We start from the raw sequence: 16,011 nt of genomic DNA on the forward strand, positions 1-16,011 counted from the left end.
TGTACATACATTACTTATCCTGTACTGATCCTGAGTTATATCCTGTATTATACTCCAGAGCTGTACTCACTATTCCGCTGGTGAGGTCACTGTGTACATACATTACATTACTTATCCTGTACTGATCCTGAGTTATATCCTGTATTATACTCCAGAGCTGTACTCACTATTCTGCTGGTGGGGTGACTGTGTACATACATTACATTACTTATCCTGTACTGATCCTGAGTTATATCCTGTATTATACTCCAGAGCTGTACTCACTATTCTGCTGGTGAGATCACTGTGTACATACATTACATTACTTATCCTGTACTGATCCTGAGTTATATCCTGTATTATGCCCCGCAGCTGTACTCACTATTCTGCTGGTGAGGTCACTGTGTACATACGTTACATTACTTATCCTGTACTGATCCTGAGTTATATCCTGTATTATACTCCAGAGCTGTACTCACTATTCTGCTGGTGAGATCACTGTGTACATACATTACATTACTTATCCTGTACTGATCCTGAGTTATATCCTGTATTATACTCCAGAGCTGCACTCACTATTCTCCTGTATGTGATGGGTCTTTCTTCTGATTACAGGGAGAGTATTTACCGGTTACTTCCTCAGACTACTCCAGAGAACGTCAATAAGAACTTCAGTCATTACAGTATCGACCCCACAACCCGTTACCCCAATGTCAACCTCCAGTTCCTGCGGCCGAGTCAGGTGAGCCGCCCCCGTCCACCACACTTACAGCCCTCATATGTCCTCATTATATGGACCTGAGCATATTCTCTGCCATTATTTTTGATATGGAATAGCAGAGCTGGTTGTGCGCTGCTCAGTCTTTCTTACTTTCTGATGCGCTGACCGTTTTTCCGACCCCTCCCCCTCAGGTCAGACACTTGTACCATACGGGAGAGATGAAGGACGTTAATCTAGAGATCGGGAATCTAGCAAACCCCCCGAGGACGCCAAAGCTGGGCCGGAACGGTAAGTAGTGACATGTCCCCCTCCCCCTTATTATTTTTTTCCTTCCTATTAACCATGTTCCTTCACTTTTGCGCAGAGGCGGTGGCGCGCACCGGTAAGCTGCTGAGCTGGTGTCAGAAGCAGACGGACGGCTATGCGGGAGTTAATGTTACCGACCTCACTATGTCTTGGAAAAGCGGCCTCGCGCTGTGCGCCATCATCCACCACTTCCGGCCCGAGCTCATGTAAGACACCACGGGGGGAAAGAAATAAGAGTGAATAAGCCCCGCCTCTCTGACTCTTAAAAGTAGGGCACTTCCTGTTTTTGCAATGAGTCATGTGACCCATCTCAGTTCTGCCGATTGGCTGCGATCTAAAAATCAGGGGACTACCATGGGAGGGTTAAACCCTTAACAATGCAGTGTTTAAAATTTTTTGCAATTTTTTAAAATTCCATAAATATTTACATTTTCCACCCACAGTCCCATATGAGGCTTTTTGTTATTTACGAAAATAATTGTGCTTTGTAAAGACATCACTCATTTTACTATAAAATTCACTGGGAAGCTGCCCCCCCCAAAAAAAATAAAAATTTGTGGGACAAAATTGCATATTTATTTATTTATTTATTTCCAATTATTCAAATTTCAAACTTCAAATTTTTATTTAGATACATTTTTCTCAAATTTCAAACTTTAAATAAATAAATAAATAAATAAATCTTAATAAAAATTTGAAGTATGAAATTAAAAATAAAAATATTTAAAAAAAATTAAATTTGAAGTTTGAAACTTGAAAAAAAAAAAAAAATTTATAAAATAAATAAAAATGTAAAGTTTGAAAAAACCACAAAAAAACTAAACCAATAAATCTAAAAATTTGGTTCGTGTTTTTTTGTTTTTTTTTTCCAACTTTACATTTTTATTTATTTTATAAAAATTTTTTTCAAACTTAAAATTAAATTTTTTTAAATATTTTAATTTTTTTAATTTCACACTTCAAATTTTGAGGGCTTTGGTCTCACATGCAATGTCCTTTTTCGGTTAAAATTACACATTATCTTAATTCTGTAGGTCCCTACGGTTACAACGATACGCAATTTATGTAGGTTTTAATTTTAGTTTTTACCTTTTTTGTACACAAATTAATATGCTTAAAATCCTCCTCCTGACCCCATAACGCTTTTATTTTTCAATATACGCGGCTTTAAGAGGTTTTTTTTTAATTTTTATTTTATTTTATTTATTTTTTTGCGCCGTGATCTGTAGTTTTTATCGGTTCCATTTCTGTTTTTATGGGACTTTTTGACAGCTCTTTTCAATTTATTTTTCTGGTAGATGAAGGCACTAAAAAATACGCAATTCTGGAGTTAAAAAAAAAATATTTTTTTAAACGTTTACGCCATTGACCACGCGGTTTCATTATTATTATATTTTAATAGTTTGGAGCTTTCCGCATGCGGCGATACCAAATATGTTTATTGTTAATTCTTGTTTACATTATTTTTATTTATAAAATTAAAGGGGAGGAGGGGGTTAATTTACATTTTTATTAAGGGGAGGGGCCTATTGACATTTATTAACACTTTACTATTTCTTACACTCCTATTTAGTAGTGCTTCCCAGGGTGCCTCCAGCTGGGGCAAAACTACAACTCCCAGCATGCCCGGACAGCCGTTGGCTGTCCGGCCATGCTGGAAGTTGTAGTTTAGCAACAGCTGGAGGCACACTGATTATAAAACATGGTTATATGCAATAAATGGGGCGTTGGTTTGGCCTGTGCACTCTTGCGCAACGATGGGTGTGAGGAGTGGAGTCACCAATTTTCCTGCCTGTCCCCGCTCCCCTCCCCCCGGGTCACTATTTCGCGCCTCCACCCGGGGGCGCTGTGCTGGTATAAAAAAACATGGGAAAAAAAAAATCTACATTTTTTGCTACTTTAAAAAAAAAACTTTCCGTAGATATTTAATTTGTCACAATGTATCGGTGCCTAGAAGCGAAACGCAGCGACAGAGCAAATCTTTGTCCAGTAATGGATCCTGCGCTGATACATTGTAACAAACATCAGCTGTTAGAGCAGGACAGATTGATACTGTGATACCTTAATTATAGTTTCTCTCCCCCCCCCCCCCCCCTCCGCAGTGACTTTGCCTCCCTGGACGAGCGGAATGTAGAGAAGAACAACCAGTTGGCGTTCGACATCGCGGAGCGGGAGCTGGGAATCTCCCCCATCATGACCGGAAAAGAGATGGCGTCCGTGGGGGACCCCGACAAGTTGTCCATGGTGGTGTATCTCAGCCAGTTCTACGAGATGTTCAAGGAGAGCACCAACTCCGGTAGGGGCGGGGTTAATATGTCTGTAATCGCGATGAAAGGAAAACTGATATGTTGCGTTATGTCTGAGGGGGCGGAACCCGACACGGGATACTCTATAGTGGGATCTGAAGACCCTTACTTTAATTGAAGTATTCCGGCTTTTATTTGTTTGTTTTGCCTAGGTCATACACACCAGGGCTTGACAAAGCCCAGGCGCCAGGTTGACATGGCGGCTAGGTTTTGTTCAGCCCTTTCCAATAGGGGTTGTTCATCTCTTAATTGAGAAAAAAAAAACACCCACACAGTTCTACTTGTCACCGTCCCTGTGGTGATCCCCGCTTCTGCCTACGAGAGGTGCTACAATGTTAAATGAGCAGCAGACTTCAGATGACCACGGCATCTAATCGGCAGTCTCTGCGATCATGCTCTGTCCTCAAGCGTGCTCATTGGCTGTGGCGGTCACGTGACATCCGATGCTCTGGTAACACTGTAGTACAAGACTGGAAGCAGAACGGGGGATTAGCGCAGAGAGGGAGGTAAGTAAAACTTTTTTTTTTTTTTTCCAAAGATGAGGGGACACTAATGATCGTGACACGGGGGGATGTTGAGGGGACACGAATGACTGACACGGGGGGAAGATGAGGGTACACTAATGACTGTGACACGGGGGAGATGACAGGACAATAACTATTGTGACACAGGGAGAGATGGGAGGATACTAATGATCGCAACTCATGGAGAGATCAGGGGACACACATGACTGTGGCACATGAGAGAAGATGAGGGGACCCTAATGATCATGATTCACAGAAAAATGAGGGGACACTAATCACTGTGACACAGGGGAGATGAGGAGACACTGATGTCTGACACGGGGGAAATGAAGGGACATTAATGACTGACACATAAGAGGACACTAATGATCGTGACTCATGGTGAGATAAGGGTACACTTATCACTGTGACACAGGAGAGATGAGGGGACACTAATGACTGTGACCCATAAGAGGACACTAATGACTGTGACATGGGAGATGAGGGGACACTAATCACTGACACAGGGGAGATGAGGGGACACTAATCACTGTGACACAGGAGAGAAGAGGAGACAGTAATGATTAGTGTCCCCTCATCTCTCCATGTGTCACAATCACTGTGGCACATAAGAGGACACTAATGATCTTGACTCATGGTGAGATGAGGGGACACTAATCACTGACACAGGGGAGATCAGGGGACACTAATCACTGTGACACAGGGGAGATGAGGGGACACTAATCACTGACACGGGAGATGAGGGGACACTAATGACTGTGACATGGGAGATGAGGGGACACTAATCACTGTGACACATAAGAGGACGCTAATGATCATGACTCATGGTGAGATGAGGGGACACTAATTACTGACACAGGGGAGATCAGGGGACACTAATCACTGTGACACAGGGAGAGGGGAGGGGACACTAATCACTGTGACACAGGGGAGATGAGGGGACACTAATGACTGTGACATGGGAGATGAGGGGACACTAATCACTGTGACACATAAGAGGACGCTAATGATCATGACTCATGGTGAGATGAGGGGACACTAATCACTGTGACACATAAGAGGACGCTAATGATCATGACTCATGGTGAGATGAGGGGACACTAATTACTGACACAGGGGAGATCAGGGGACACTAATCACTGTGACACAGGGAGAGGGGAGGGGACACTAATCACTGTGACACAGGGGAGATGAGGGGACACTAATGACTGTGACATGGGAGATGAGGGGACACTAATCACTGTGACACATAAGAGGACACTAATGATCGTGACTCATGGTGAGATGAGGGGACACTAATCACTGACACAGGGGAGATCAGGGGACACTAATCACTGTGACACAGGGAGAGGGGAGGGGACACTAATGATCCCCCTATTCACAGGATAAAAGTTCTGGACCCCTTTAAAGTGTAACAGTTTAGTGGTATATTTTATTATAACTTTTTCGTATTTGTGGGGTTTACACTTTGATTTACTCTTTGTGGTATCGATAGAAGACGCAGAACAGAACCTGGATGAGAAGACCACCCTGCTGACCAGCACCAAATCCCCCATCTCCTTCCTGAGCAAACTGGGGCAGACTATCTCCCGCAAGCGCACGCCCAAGGTAGGTACCAGCCTCGGAGCCCCTCCGGTCACGTGTGGTGGGGACTATATGCCGGACCCCCTACCCTGTCACTATATACAGTTCTCTTAATGTTTTTCCCTCCTTTATATAGGACAAGAAAGAAAAAGACGTGGACAGCTCCGGCAAGAGACGGAAGACCAGCCAATCTGAAGACGTAAGTGTCATGGCCGATCCCAGTCCTCACCTATCAGAATCTGCCCTGGACTGAGATTGATATGTAACCTGAGAGCTGTGTACACAAAACGGAAGTCTTATGTTTTCCTGTGTTCCATCTTGTCCTGTGCAGGAGGAAGGCCCCAGATCTCAGCGGGAGGAGAAACCCTCCGTAGTCGGCTCCCAGACCGACAGGCGGATTGACGCTGCTGTTGGCAACCAGAACAAGGTGAAATTCATGGCCAATCAGCTCCTGGCCAAATTTGAGGAAAACGCGCCCGCCCCTAATACCGGACTGCGGAAACAGGTAGGAGGCTGCTGCCCTCTGCTGGGGGGATCATGTAAATGCAGATGTCACTCGCTGCTCCGGTGCAGAATAAAGGGGCTATCTGGCCAAAGACATCTCTATCCAAACGAATGGGGAAAAGATGTCTGATCACGGGGGACTGTCGCTGGGCTCTTTGTTTCCGGGACTGGGGATGTGATGTAATGCCACGCCCCCTCGTGACATCACGCCACGCCCCCTCGTGTCTATGGACATGAATGGAGGGGGTGTGGCGTGACGTCACGAGGGGGGGTGGAGATACGTCCCCAATTAATCTGCAACTCAGCCAAAATTAGACGGAGTAAAAGGTCCCTCATTCTAATGATTAAAACTTAACTTTTAATGCAAAAGGTTAAATTAAATGGTGAGTAATAATTGTAAGTTAAAAACCCAGCACGTCTAACACCAGTCCACTGTCCCTTGCTTTGTAAGCACGCCATGTCAATTTCGTTCACCTGCAGTGTATGCCACGGTACGGTGTTAGTGCTGATATTAAAACACTTACACAGTGACCCCCTAACATGTTTCGCCACTATATGTGACATCCTCAGAGGTTATGGAGCAATGACCCATAACCTCTGAGGACGTCACACAGTGGCGAAACATGTTAGGGGGTCACTGTGAAAGTGTTTTTATATCAGCACTAACACCGTACTGTGGAATACACTGCAGGTGAACGAAATTGACATAGTGCGTGCTTACTATAGATGAGCGAACTTAGTCTCTCCTAGGACTGTATCCACCTTTTCCAGCCCACCGGAGCACCCGATAACTGAACTAATTAATGCAGGATAAAGTCAGCAACTGCCAAGCCGAGAAGTTCGTGACGAATCAAATCACTGTGAGTTCGCTCATCTCTAGGGCTTACAAAGCAACAAATACTGACAGTGGACTGGTGTTAGACGTGCTGGGTTTTTAACTCACAATTATCACTCACCATTTAATTTAACCTTTTGCATTAAAAGTTAAGTTTTAATCATTAGAGTGAGGGATAAAAGTGGACATTTTACTCCGTCTAATTTAGGCTGAGTTGCAGATTAATTAACTATTGTTAGTCCACCCCTCATTTGGGTCCGCTTGTATGAGTTACGTCCCCAGTCCCGGAAACAAAGAATACAGGTGCTGCCCTTTGGCCAGATAACCCCTTTAATATTTTTTGTTATTTTTAGATTGTTTTTGTTGTTTTTTTTAGATATCAATAAATATATTTTTAATCATTTTTAAGTGGCCCCAATCACTATAAAAAAAAAAAAGAATAAAAAACAGTCCACACTTACCTGTCTGATCCCCCCCATACAAGCTCCGGTTTGCCTTCCATCGTCCTTTGAGAAGTGGATGACTTGTGACCGCTACAGCCAGTCGGCAGCCTTAGCGGTCATGTGCTTTTCTCCTAATATCATGAAATATGGAGGTTTAACCTTGAGGCTGCAGCAGTCATGTATCGGCTTCTCAAATAACATTGGACCAGTAATCAGAGCTTGTACAGGGGGATTGGGGCGGTATCAGGTTGGTGAGTATAGATTGTTTTATCACATTTGGGGCCACTAAAAGGAAATAAAAAACTATATATAAACGTATAATGTGGATAACCTCTTTAACAACTGATGGCTTATCAAGGCTGCAGGACCATGACAAAGTACGAGCCGATGTAAACATAGGAGAGACGGCAGTACTCACCCCAGCCCTGCGGCTCCTTTAAGCAGCTGATCCACAGATGTGTCGGGATTTGTAACCCTGGCCAATCCTGATGGGTCATCAACTGTTAAAGTTCATGTAACCTACCTCTAGTTACTTAGAGACGTCTGTCCTCATAGAACATTGGGATGAGTGACAGGAAATGTAGAACCCCCTCCCCTTAACCCCTCCTGTATGTCACATCTCCACAGACCTCTACACCCACATATGTCACTTAGATAAGAAACTTCTGCCTCTTATAGGCTGCAGACTTTATGATTCCTTCAGATTTAGAAGTTGTAATTGCTGTATCTTTAATAAATTGTACAGGTTCTTCTAAAAAAAAATTAGCATATTGTGCTAAAGTTCATTATTTTCCATAATGTAATGATAAAAATTAAACTTTCATGTATTTTAGATTCATTGCACACCAACTGAAATATTTCAGGTCTTTTATTGTTTTAATACTGATGATTTTGGCATACAGCTCATGAAAACCCAGAATTCTTATCTCAAAAAATTAGCATATCATGAAAAGGTTCTCTAAACGAGCTATTAACCTAATCATCTGAATCAACAAATTAACTCTAAACACCTGCAAACGATTCCTGAGGCTTTTAAAAACTCCCAACCTGGTTCATTACTCAAAACCGCAATCATGGGTAAGACCGCCTGACCGCTGTCCAGAAGGCCATCAAGCAAGAGGGTAAGACCCAGAAAGACATTTCTGAACAAATACCGTATTTTTCGCCGTATAAGACGCACTTTTTCTTCCCCAAAACTGGGGGGAAAAAGTCTTATATGGCGAATACACCCCTATCGCAGCGGTCCCTGCGGCCATCAACGGCCGGGACCCACGGCTAATACAGGACATCACCGATCGCGGTGATGCCCTGTATTAACCCTTCAGACGCAGCGATCAAAGCTGACCACCGCGTCTGAAGGGAAAGTGACACCAACCCGGCTGTTCAGTCAGGCTGTTCGGGACCATCGCGATTTCACCGCGGCGGTCCCGAACAGCCCGACTGAATAGCCGGGTTAGTGCTTACAGGACACCGGGAGGGACCTTACCTGCCTCCTCGGTGTCTTCTCTGTTCAGGGATCCCCTGTATGGCCGGTGCTCTCCTTCCTCGTCATCACGTCGTCGCGTACGTGATGGCGGCGACGGAGGGCGAGGATACCCGGCCGGCAGCAGAGACGTTCCAGAGCGACGGGGGACACGGCGACAGCGATGGAACGACATCGAGGGCAGCGGTGATGGGTCCGGAGCGGCGGGGACACGTGAGTATTACCTCCTATGCAGTGGTCTTCAATCTGCGGACCTCCAGATGTTGCAAAACTACAACTCCCAGCATGCCCGGACAGCCAACGGCTGTCCGGGCATGCAGGGAGTTGTAGTTTTGCAACATCTGGAGGTCTGCAGGTTGAAGACCACTATTGGGTTCAAAATCTTAATTTTTTTAGATTTTGCCCCTAAAAATTGGGTGCGTCTTATACGCCGGTGCGTCCTATAGGACGAAAAATACGGTAGGCTGTTCCCAGAGAGCTGTATCAGGGCACCTCAATGGGAAGGAAAAAATGTGGCAGAAAACGCTCCACAACGAGAAGAGGTGACCGGATCCTGAGGAAGATTGTGGAGAAGGACCGATTCCAGACCTTGGGGGGGACCTGCGGAAGCAGTGGACTGAGTCTGGAGTAGAAACATCCAGAGCCCCCGTGCACAGACGTGTGTAGGAAATGGGCTACAGGTGCCGCATTCCCAAGGTCAAGACACTTATGAACCAGAAACAGCAGCAGAAGCGCCTGACCTGGGCTACAGAGAAGCAGCACTGGACTGTTGCTCAGAAAGTAAATTTTTTCATGTCATTCGGAAATGAAGGTGCCAGAGTCTGGAGGAAGACTGGGGAGAAGGAAATGCCAAAATGCCTGAAGTCCAGTGTCAAGTACCCACAGTCAGTGATGGTCTGGGGCGCCATGTCAGCTGCTGGTGTTGGTCCACTGTGTTTTACCAAGGGCAGGGTCAATGCAGCTGCTATCAGGAGATTTTGGAGCACTTCATGCTTCCATCTGCTGAAAAGCTTTATGGAGATGATTTCATTTTTCAGCAAGACCTGGCACCGGCTCACAGTGCCAAAACCACTGGTAAATGGTTTACTGACCATGGTATTACTGCGCTCAATTGGCCTGACAACTCTCTTGACCTGAACCACATAGAGAATCTGTGGGATATTGTGAAGAGAAAGTGAGAGACGCAAGACCCAACACTCTGGATGAGCTTCAGGCTGCTATCGAAGCATCCTGGGCCTCCATAACACCTCAGCAGTGCCACAGGCTGATCGCCTCCATGCCACGCCGCATTAAAGCAGTCATTTCTGCAAAAGGATTGCCGACCAAGTATGGAGTGCATAACTGAACAGAATTATTTGAAGGCTGACTTTTTTTTGTATTAAAAACACTTTTCTTTTATTGGTCGGATGAAATATGCAAATTTTGTTAGATAGAAATTTGGGGTTTTCATGAGCTGTATGCCAAAATCATCAGTATTAAAACAATAAAAGACCTGAAATATTTCAGTTGGTGTGTAATGAATCTAAAATATATGAAAGTTTAATTTTATCATTACATTATGGAAAATAATGAACTTTAGCACAATATGCTAATTTGTTTTAGAAGAACCTGTATTTTATTCATGTCATTGTGGTCAGATACGTAGATGACGTCTTTTCACCATCTTCTACCATCTGGTCATATTGTGCAGCTACTACTCTACTCTATTTTAGTTTTGTTTAGATTTTTCTCACATCTTTTGTTTTCTTCCCTCTTTTTTATGTTTCCTCATCCTCTGTCACCTTCTCACGTCCCTCCTGGATGCCCCCTCAGAAACCCCTCCTGCCCTATCAGCAGCGTTTACTAGAGCAGGCTGCCCTCAGGCAGACCGAGCCTCAATGGAAACAGGTAACAAGGGACAGGAGTGTGCCCCCCGCCCCCCCGCTTCATGCCTACCCCCCCCCCCCCCCCTCCCAGACCTCCAGACGTGTATACAAGCTAAGGTGTCAAAGTATGCCTTCTGGTGAGGCATGCTGGGACTTGGGCGGGTTCATGACAACTGTCGAGCCTTTTGATGCTTTAGGGTATTTTGCAGACAATATTGGGGTATGTGTAGTCTAGAACCCGCTTGTTTTGCTATGGGCTCTAATGGCTATGAGAGGGTGAGACACGCTGGGAGACATGCTTAGACCAGGTTTCCTGCCATTCTTTGTAGTTTATAGTAAGCTAAAAATAAAGAGTAAGTCAATCCACATTCTTTTTTTTCAGCCCATGGTATACTTAAGGGTTAATTTTTATTTATTTATAGGGGCTATCCCTTCTGCACAGGATAAGACATATCTGATCAGTGGAACAGGTCTCTAAGTGAAAGGAGCAGCAGCGCATGCATACTCTGCTACCGCTCCATCTACTCTCTATGGGGCCAAGTAAGAAAGCCGAGCGCCGTACTCCGCTATTGTTAAGACCCATAGACAGTGGAGCATTGGTCAAGCGCGTTCAGTTCATTGAGGGCACAAGGGACCTCTGTCGATCAGATAGAGGCACTCTAGTCTAATGTGTGATAATAACCAAAATGGTAACGCCCCCCCCCCCTTTAGGAATTCCTCCCTCCTACAGCTTTAGCCTAGTTGGATATGCTGTAACCCCCCCCCCCCCCCACACACACACACCCAAACTCTAGTCTTCTATTACATTCTTGCACTTTTCTCCTCTCCGTCCTTTTCTCATTCATAAAGCCCAGGACTAATGAGCTTCCCCGGACCTGCCCCAAAAAGGTCATCACACTGTATACGAGGTCGTGGCCTCGCTCGTACCAGCAGGTGACTCGGGTGTGTAACCTTCTTGTGGGGTTCACTGCTTCTGCTCGGCAATGATCTGCCAACACATAAGACACAACTGAGCTGCGTTCAGAGCTACCACTGGAGCTGCTTTCCAATAGAAGTGAATGAGGATCAGCCGTGGGCGATTCTTCTCCTTCAAGTCTATTCACTGGGCGACTCTTCTCCTTCATGTCTATTGGCAGAGTGACTTTGTAGATTAAGAGTGTAACTTAGGCCTTAAACCTATGCCTTATACTCTAGTCCCCTCCAGAGCTGCATGCACAATTCTCATGATTTTGCTTCTTAATGGTTCTGATGCACTTCTGTAATGCCTGCTGCACTGCATTGTGGTTGTATAGTACTAAAGCAAAACTTTTATTTACACATATAGTAAGTAGGAACACAATACAACTAAAAAAACTTTACAAAATGGAATGTATAAAAGGCAAGCAACGGTTTGTGACCTACACATATAGTGGACACCCAGATTAAAACCCAGTGAAAGATACAGGTAAGCTAAATGAAACATGTGTCCCGATGTGTTTCACCTGGATGCTGCCAAAATCATCAGGGGACAGTGACTGGGGTCAATAAGCCGAAAAGAACAACATGGGCCAATATGCCTTAGAAAGGCATGGTGTAAATAACCAGTCTTATAATATAATTTACCCACGTACTGCTGCCCAGAGTCAGAGAGGATGATAGAGGGCCATGATTACCAGTTGTTTTTTTTTGTCCCCTGATAATCCTGTCACCATCCAGGTGAAACAAGTCGGGATGTTTTGTGATGTACATGTTTTAGTTTATCTTGCACTAGGTTTTGTTGGTATTGATCTTACATCTTAGCCAGGAGTCCAATTCATGTTTCTGTATCCTTGAATATAGTGTGCAGGTTGTGAACTGTTGCTTACCTTTTTATGTATTTCAATTTGGAGAAATATTTCACTCACTGTATTGTGTCTTGTATACTTTTTATTTAAATTTTTTAGACTTTTTATACTTTTTTTATTTTTTTCTTCATAAACGTGTAAATAAAAGTAAAATTTTTTCACCTGATGATCCCACCATCCAGGTGAAACACGTTGGGACATTTTGTTGGTAGCCCTACATGTCTCACAATGCAGCAGCAGATCGTACTTTTCAAGTCATCCAGTAAGGGAAAGTGAGGCGGTGCATAGTTGAGATATATTGTTTAGACTAAGGAGAATTCTGAATGCAGCTCTGGAGGTGACTGCAATAGTTCGGCTTTAACCCTTTCATGCTTCAGTAAGGAGATGGACTGTGTGAGGATGGGATTTTATGGGACGCACTTTTTAAGCTGATGCTGACAGATTATGTTGGGGGTCACGTACGCAGCTTGACATGTGTGACCCCACAGTACGGGCCTGCGCTTTGTTTGGGGGGGAGGGCACCTTGATTTTGGCACAGTATTGCCACTATACCTCCATAGACTGGTTTGACTATTCGTGTGCCATGCTGTACTGACTTGCTTTCTGCCTTACACCTGCTGTGTGCGTCACCCGTTGACCGCAGCCTGTGCGTTCATCACAAGCCATTCCAATATGGCACAATGTACACTCAGATGCACAGCTTTCCCTGCACTTTGGCCTGAACACATTTGGATGTTGGCGCACACTATGCCACGCGGCTGCCCGTTGTGTGGTGGCCACGCTGCTGCTTCCTGGTATATACAGTTTTCTTTTTAGCTGTGTTTTTTTTTTCTCTTTTTATTTCTCTTTCTGTCCCGTCCACAGAGGAGCCCGCTGCCGTCCAGTTTCCTTGGCGAGAGGTGTGCCAGCCTAGAGAGGGTAATGGCGTGGGTTTGGACCTGTTTGTGGTGATCGCACGTTACTGCTTTGTACTGCACCTACGTTCTAGAATTCACATTTCTTTCAATAACTGGAGATTAGACTTTTGCTGGTAAACCCCAGAAACGCCATATAACCTGGGGCAAGATGCGCCTCTCACCTCAGCCTATTCAGAATCTCCCATTGAGCCATTATGTAGCTTCTTGAAGGGGTACTCCACTTTTTATCTTTTTTAAATCAACTGTCAGAAAGTTAAACAGATTTGTAAATTACTTCTATTTAAAATCTTAATCCTTCCAGTACTTATCAACTGCTATATGCTCCACAAAAAGTTCTTTTCTTTTTGAATTTTCTTTCTGTCTGACCACAGTGCTCTCTGCGGAGACTTCTGTCCAGGTCAGGAACTGTTTAGAGCAGCATATGTTTGCTATGGGGATTTACTTCTACTCTGGACAGTTCCTAAAATGGACAGAGGTGTCAGCAGAGAGCACTGTGACCAGACAGAAAGGAAATTCCAAAAGAAAAGAACTTCCTGTGTAGCATAGAGAAGCTGATAAGTACTGGAAGGATTAAGATTTTTTAATAGAAGTAATTTACAAATCTGGCACTAGTGGATAAAAAAAAAGGTTTCCAGTGAAGTACTCTTTTAAAGGGGTACTCCACTGCCCTACCGTCCGGAACTATATGCTATAAGCTGGGTGCGGGCTTCGGGGGTCGCCAGGCCCCTCATGACGTCATGCCACGCCCCCATGTTTATATTTATTTAGTTATTTATTTAACAATCAGAGACTCATCTATCCTGACCTAATAATTCTTGCAGCTGAAGTTTTGTTGCTGTGTATCAGCGTGAGCACAGACTGATAGCTCTTACCTACCCTGATACATTGTAACATCGGCTGGAAGAAGTATTAGGATTTTGATCTCTAGATGTAATGTTTCTATTCACTGACACAATTCATCTTTATAGATTAACCCTTTTAACACATATACTTGTCATGGGGTTGTTGACAGCGTATTGAGCAGGCTAAGGACTGACACTGCAGGCTAAGGACTGACACTGCAGGCTAAGGACTGACACTGCAGGCTAAGGACTGACACTGCAGGCTAAGGACTGACACTGCAGGCTAAGGACTGACACTGCAGGCTAAGGACTGACACTGCAGGCTAAGGACTGACACTGCAGGCTAAGGACTGACACTGCAGGCTAAGGACTGACACTGCAGGCTAAGGACTGACACTGCAGGCTAAGGACTGACACTGCAGGCTAAGGACTGACACTGCAGGCTAAGGACTGACACTGCAGGCTAAGGACTGAAACTGCTGTGGCTGTTTTAACTCTTTAGATGCTGGTGTCAAAGCTGACAGTGGCATTTAAGCAGTATAGCCACACGTCATTGCTATAGGGGTCGGATCGGCTTTCCACAATAAGATCCCGGTGATCATGGCAGCCTCAGTGCCTGTCATAACAAACCTGCTCCTATAGCAACAGGCAGAACACAGATAAAACAACGCAATTCATTGGATTAAATAAGCAATCTAATGATTGCTTATAAAAGTTCTCCTAGGAGCACTTAAAAAGTGTAAAATAATAAAAAAAAACACATTTGGTATTGCCACGTGCAGGGAAAAATTGTGCCAATAAAATAATAATAATAATAATAATAATAAAAGAGTTTAAAATGTGTGCATGTGTGTGTATATGTATATATGTGTGTGTGTGTATATATATATATATATATATATATATATATATATATATATATATGTTATAATTATATATTCTAATATATATATATATATATATATATATATATATATTTAAATAAATAATTAAAAAAATCCCTCATAATAAAATTGTAATTGCCCTCCTTTTCCTTTTTTTTTTTCAAATTAAAAACAAAACAAAAAAACTAATTTGGTATTGTCGTGTAAAGTTTTTAAATTGCTCAGTCCCAAGGGAAGGACAATCCTCCAGCCGTGGTTCTCTACAGGTTTCCTCCACTGGGGTTTTCCTCTCTCCTAAGTGCTGGAGGCCGTCCGGGCATGCTGGGAGTTGTAGTTATATAACAGCTGGAGGTGCACTAGTTGGGAAATCCTGCTGTACCCAGTGACTGTGTAATAGGGATACTGGATATTTTGCCCCTGAATTTCATACCTCGGCCATCTCATAGAGTTTTGCAATGTTTGTCGCTGACTGCGTTGTGCGCCAACTGACGCCCCCACCCCCGTCCATAGCGCTGACTCTTCTCTCTACCACCCAGCTGGACTCTGAGCCCGCCCGCCGCTCTCCCGTGGAGCATTGGCAGAATTCAATCGCCCTGCGCTCCACCGAACGCCCCGCCTCGCCTTCATACGACGAAATCCGTCAGGTAGCGTGTTACTGGTGCGCGCCTGTGTGTGTGTGTGTACGGCTAACGGCATGCGCATGTCATGATCACCCACAATGGGCACCACTGGCGCAGAGCGTCCTCACACCGCAGAGCCAAATGGGCGGAGAAGCGGGAATAGTTACCATTTTAAGGTCCTGCTTGGTCACGGCACGAGCATTACTGGAGACACGGCAGGGTGCGAAGAATAACGGGAGGCACGAGGTATGCGGTGCGGTGTAACATTACCAGAACACGAGGACTTGTGTCCCTCCAGGACTTTCATGGTTAGGGATGTCCTGATACTGTTTTTTATAAGACAAAGTACTTATACTTTTTATTCATGTACTCACC

General features: G+C 44.3%; 1 protein-coding gene across 4 annotated transcripts in view; it reads left to right on the forward strand.

Moving 5' to 3' along the window:
- MICAL3 (microtubule associated monooxygenase, calponin and LIM domain containing 3) overlaps window positions 1-16,011 on the forward strand; it is a 147,501-nt gene that overhangs the window by 78,203 nt on the left and 53,287 nt on the right. For 2 of the 4 annotated variants that reach the window (XM_056517917.1, XM_056517918.1), the window contains exons 10-17: window positions 595-721; window positions 892-988; window positions 1,065-1,212; window positions 3,109-3,302; window positions 5,332-5,444; window positions 5,557-5,619; window positions 5,752-5,925; window positions 10,498-10,572. In XM_056517917.1, the coding sequence (XP_056373892.1) occupies window positions 595-721; window positions 892-988; window positions 1,065-1,212; window positions 3,109-3,302; window positions 5,332-5,444; window positions 5,557-5,619; window positions 5,752-5,925; window positions 10,498-10,572 (991 nt within the window). Of the gene's footprint in view, window positions 1-594; window positions 722-891; window positions 989-1,064; window positions 1,213-3,108; window positions 3,303-5,331; window positions 5,445-5,556; window positions 5,620-5,751; window positions 5,926-10,497; window positions 10,573-11,399; window positions 11,484-13,237; window positions 13,292-15,552; window positions 15,661-16,011 lie in introns of all 4 variants that reach the window. The other 2 variants (XM_056517919.1, XM_056517920.1) reach the window with 2 other exon arrangements.

This window comes from Hyla sarda, chromosome 4 (genome assembly GCF_029499605.1).
Source record: "Hyla sarda isolate aHylSar1 chromosome 4, aHylSar1.hap1, whole genome shotgun sequence".
In the NCBI taxonomy this organism is placed as follows: Eukaryota; Metazoa; Chordata; class Amphibia; order Anura; family Hylidae; genus Hyla; species Hyla sarda.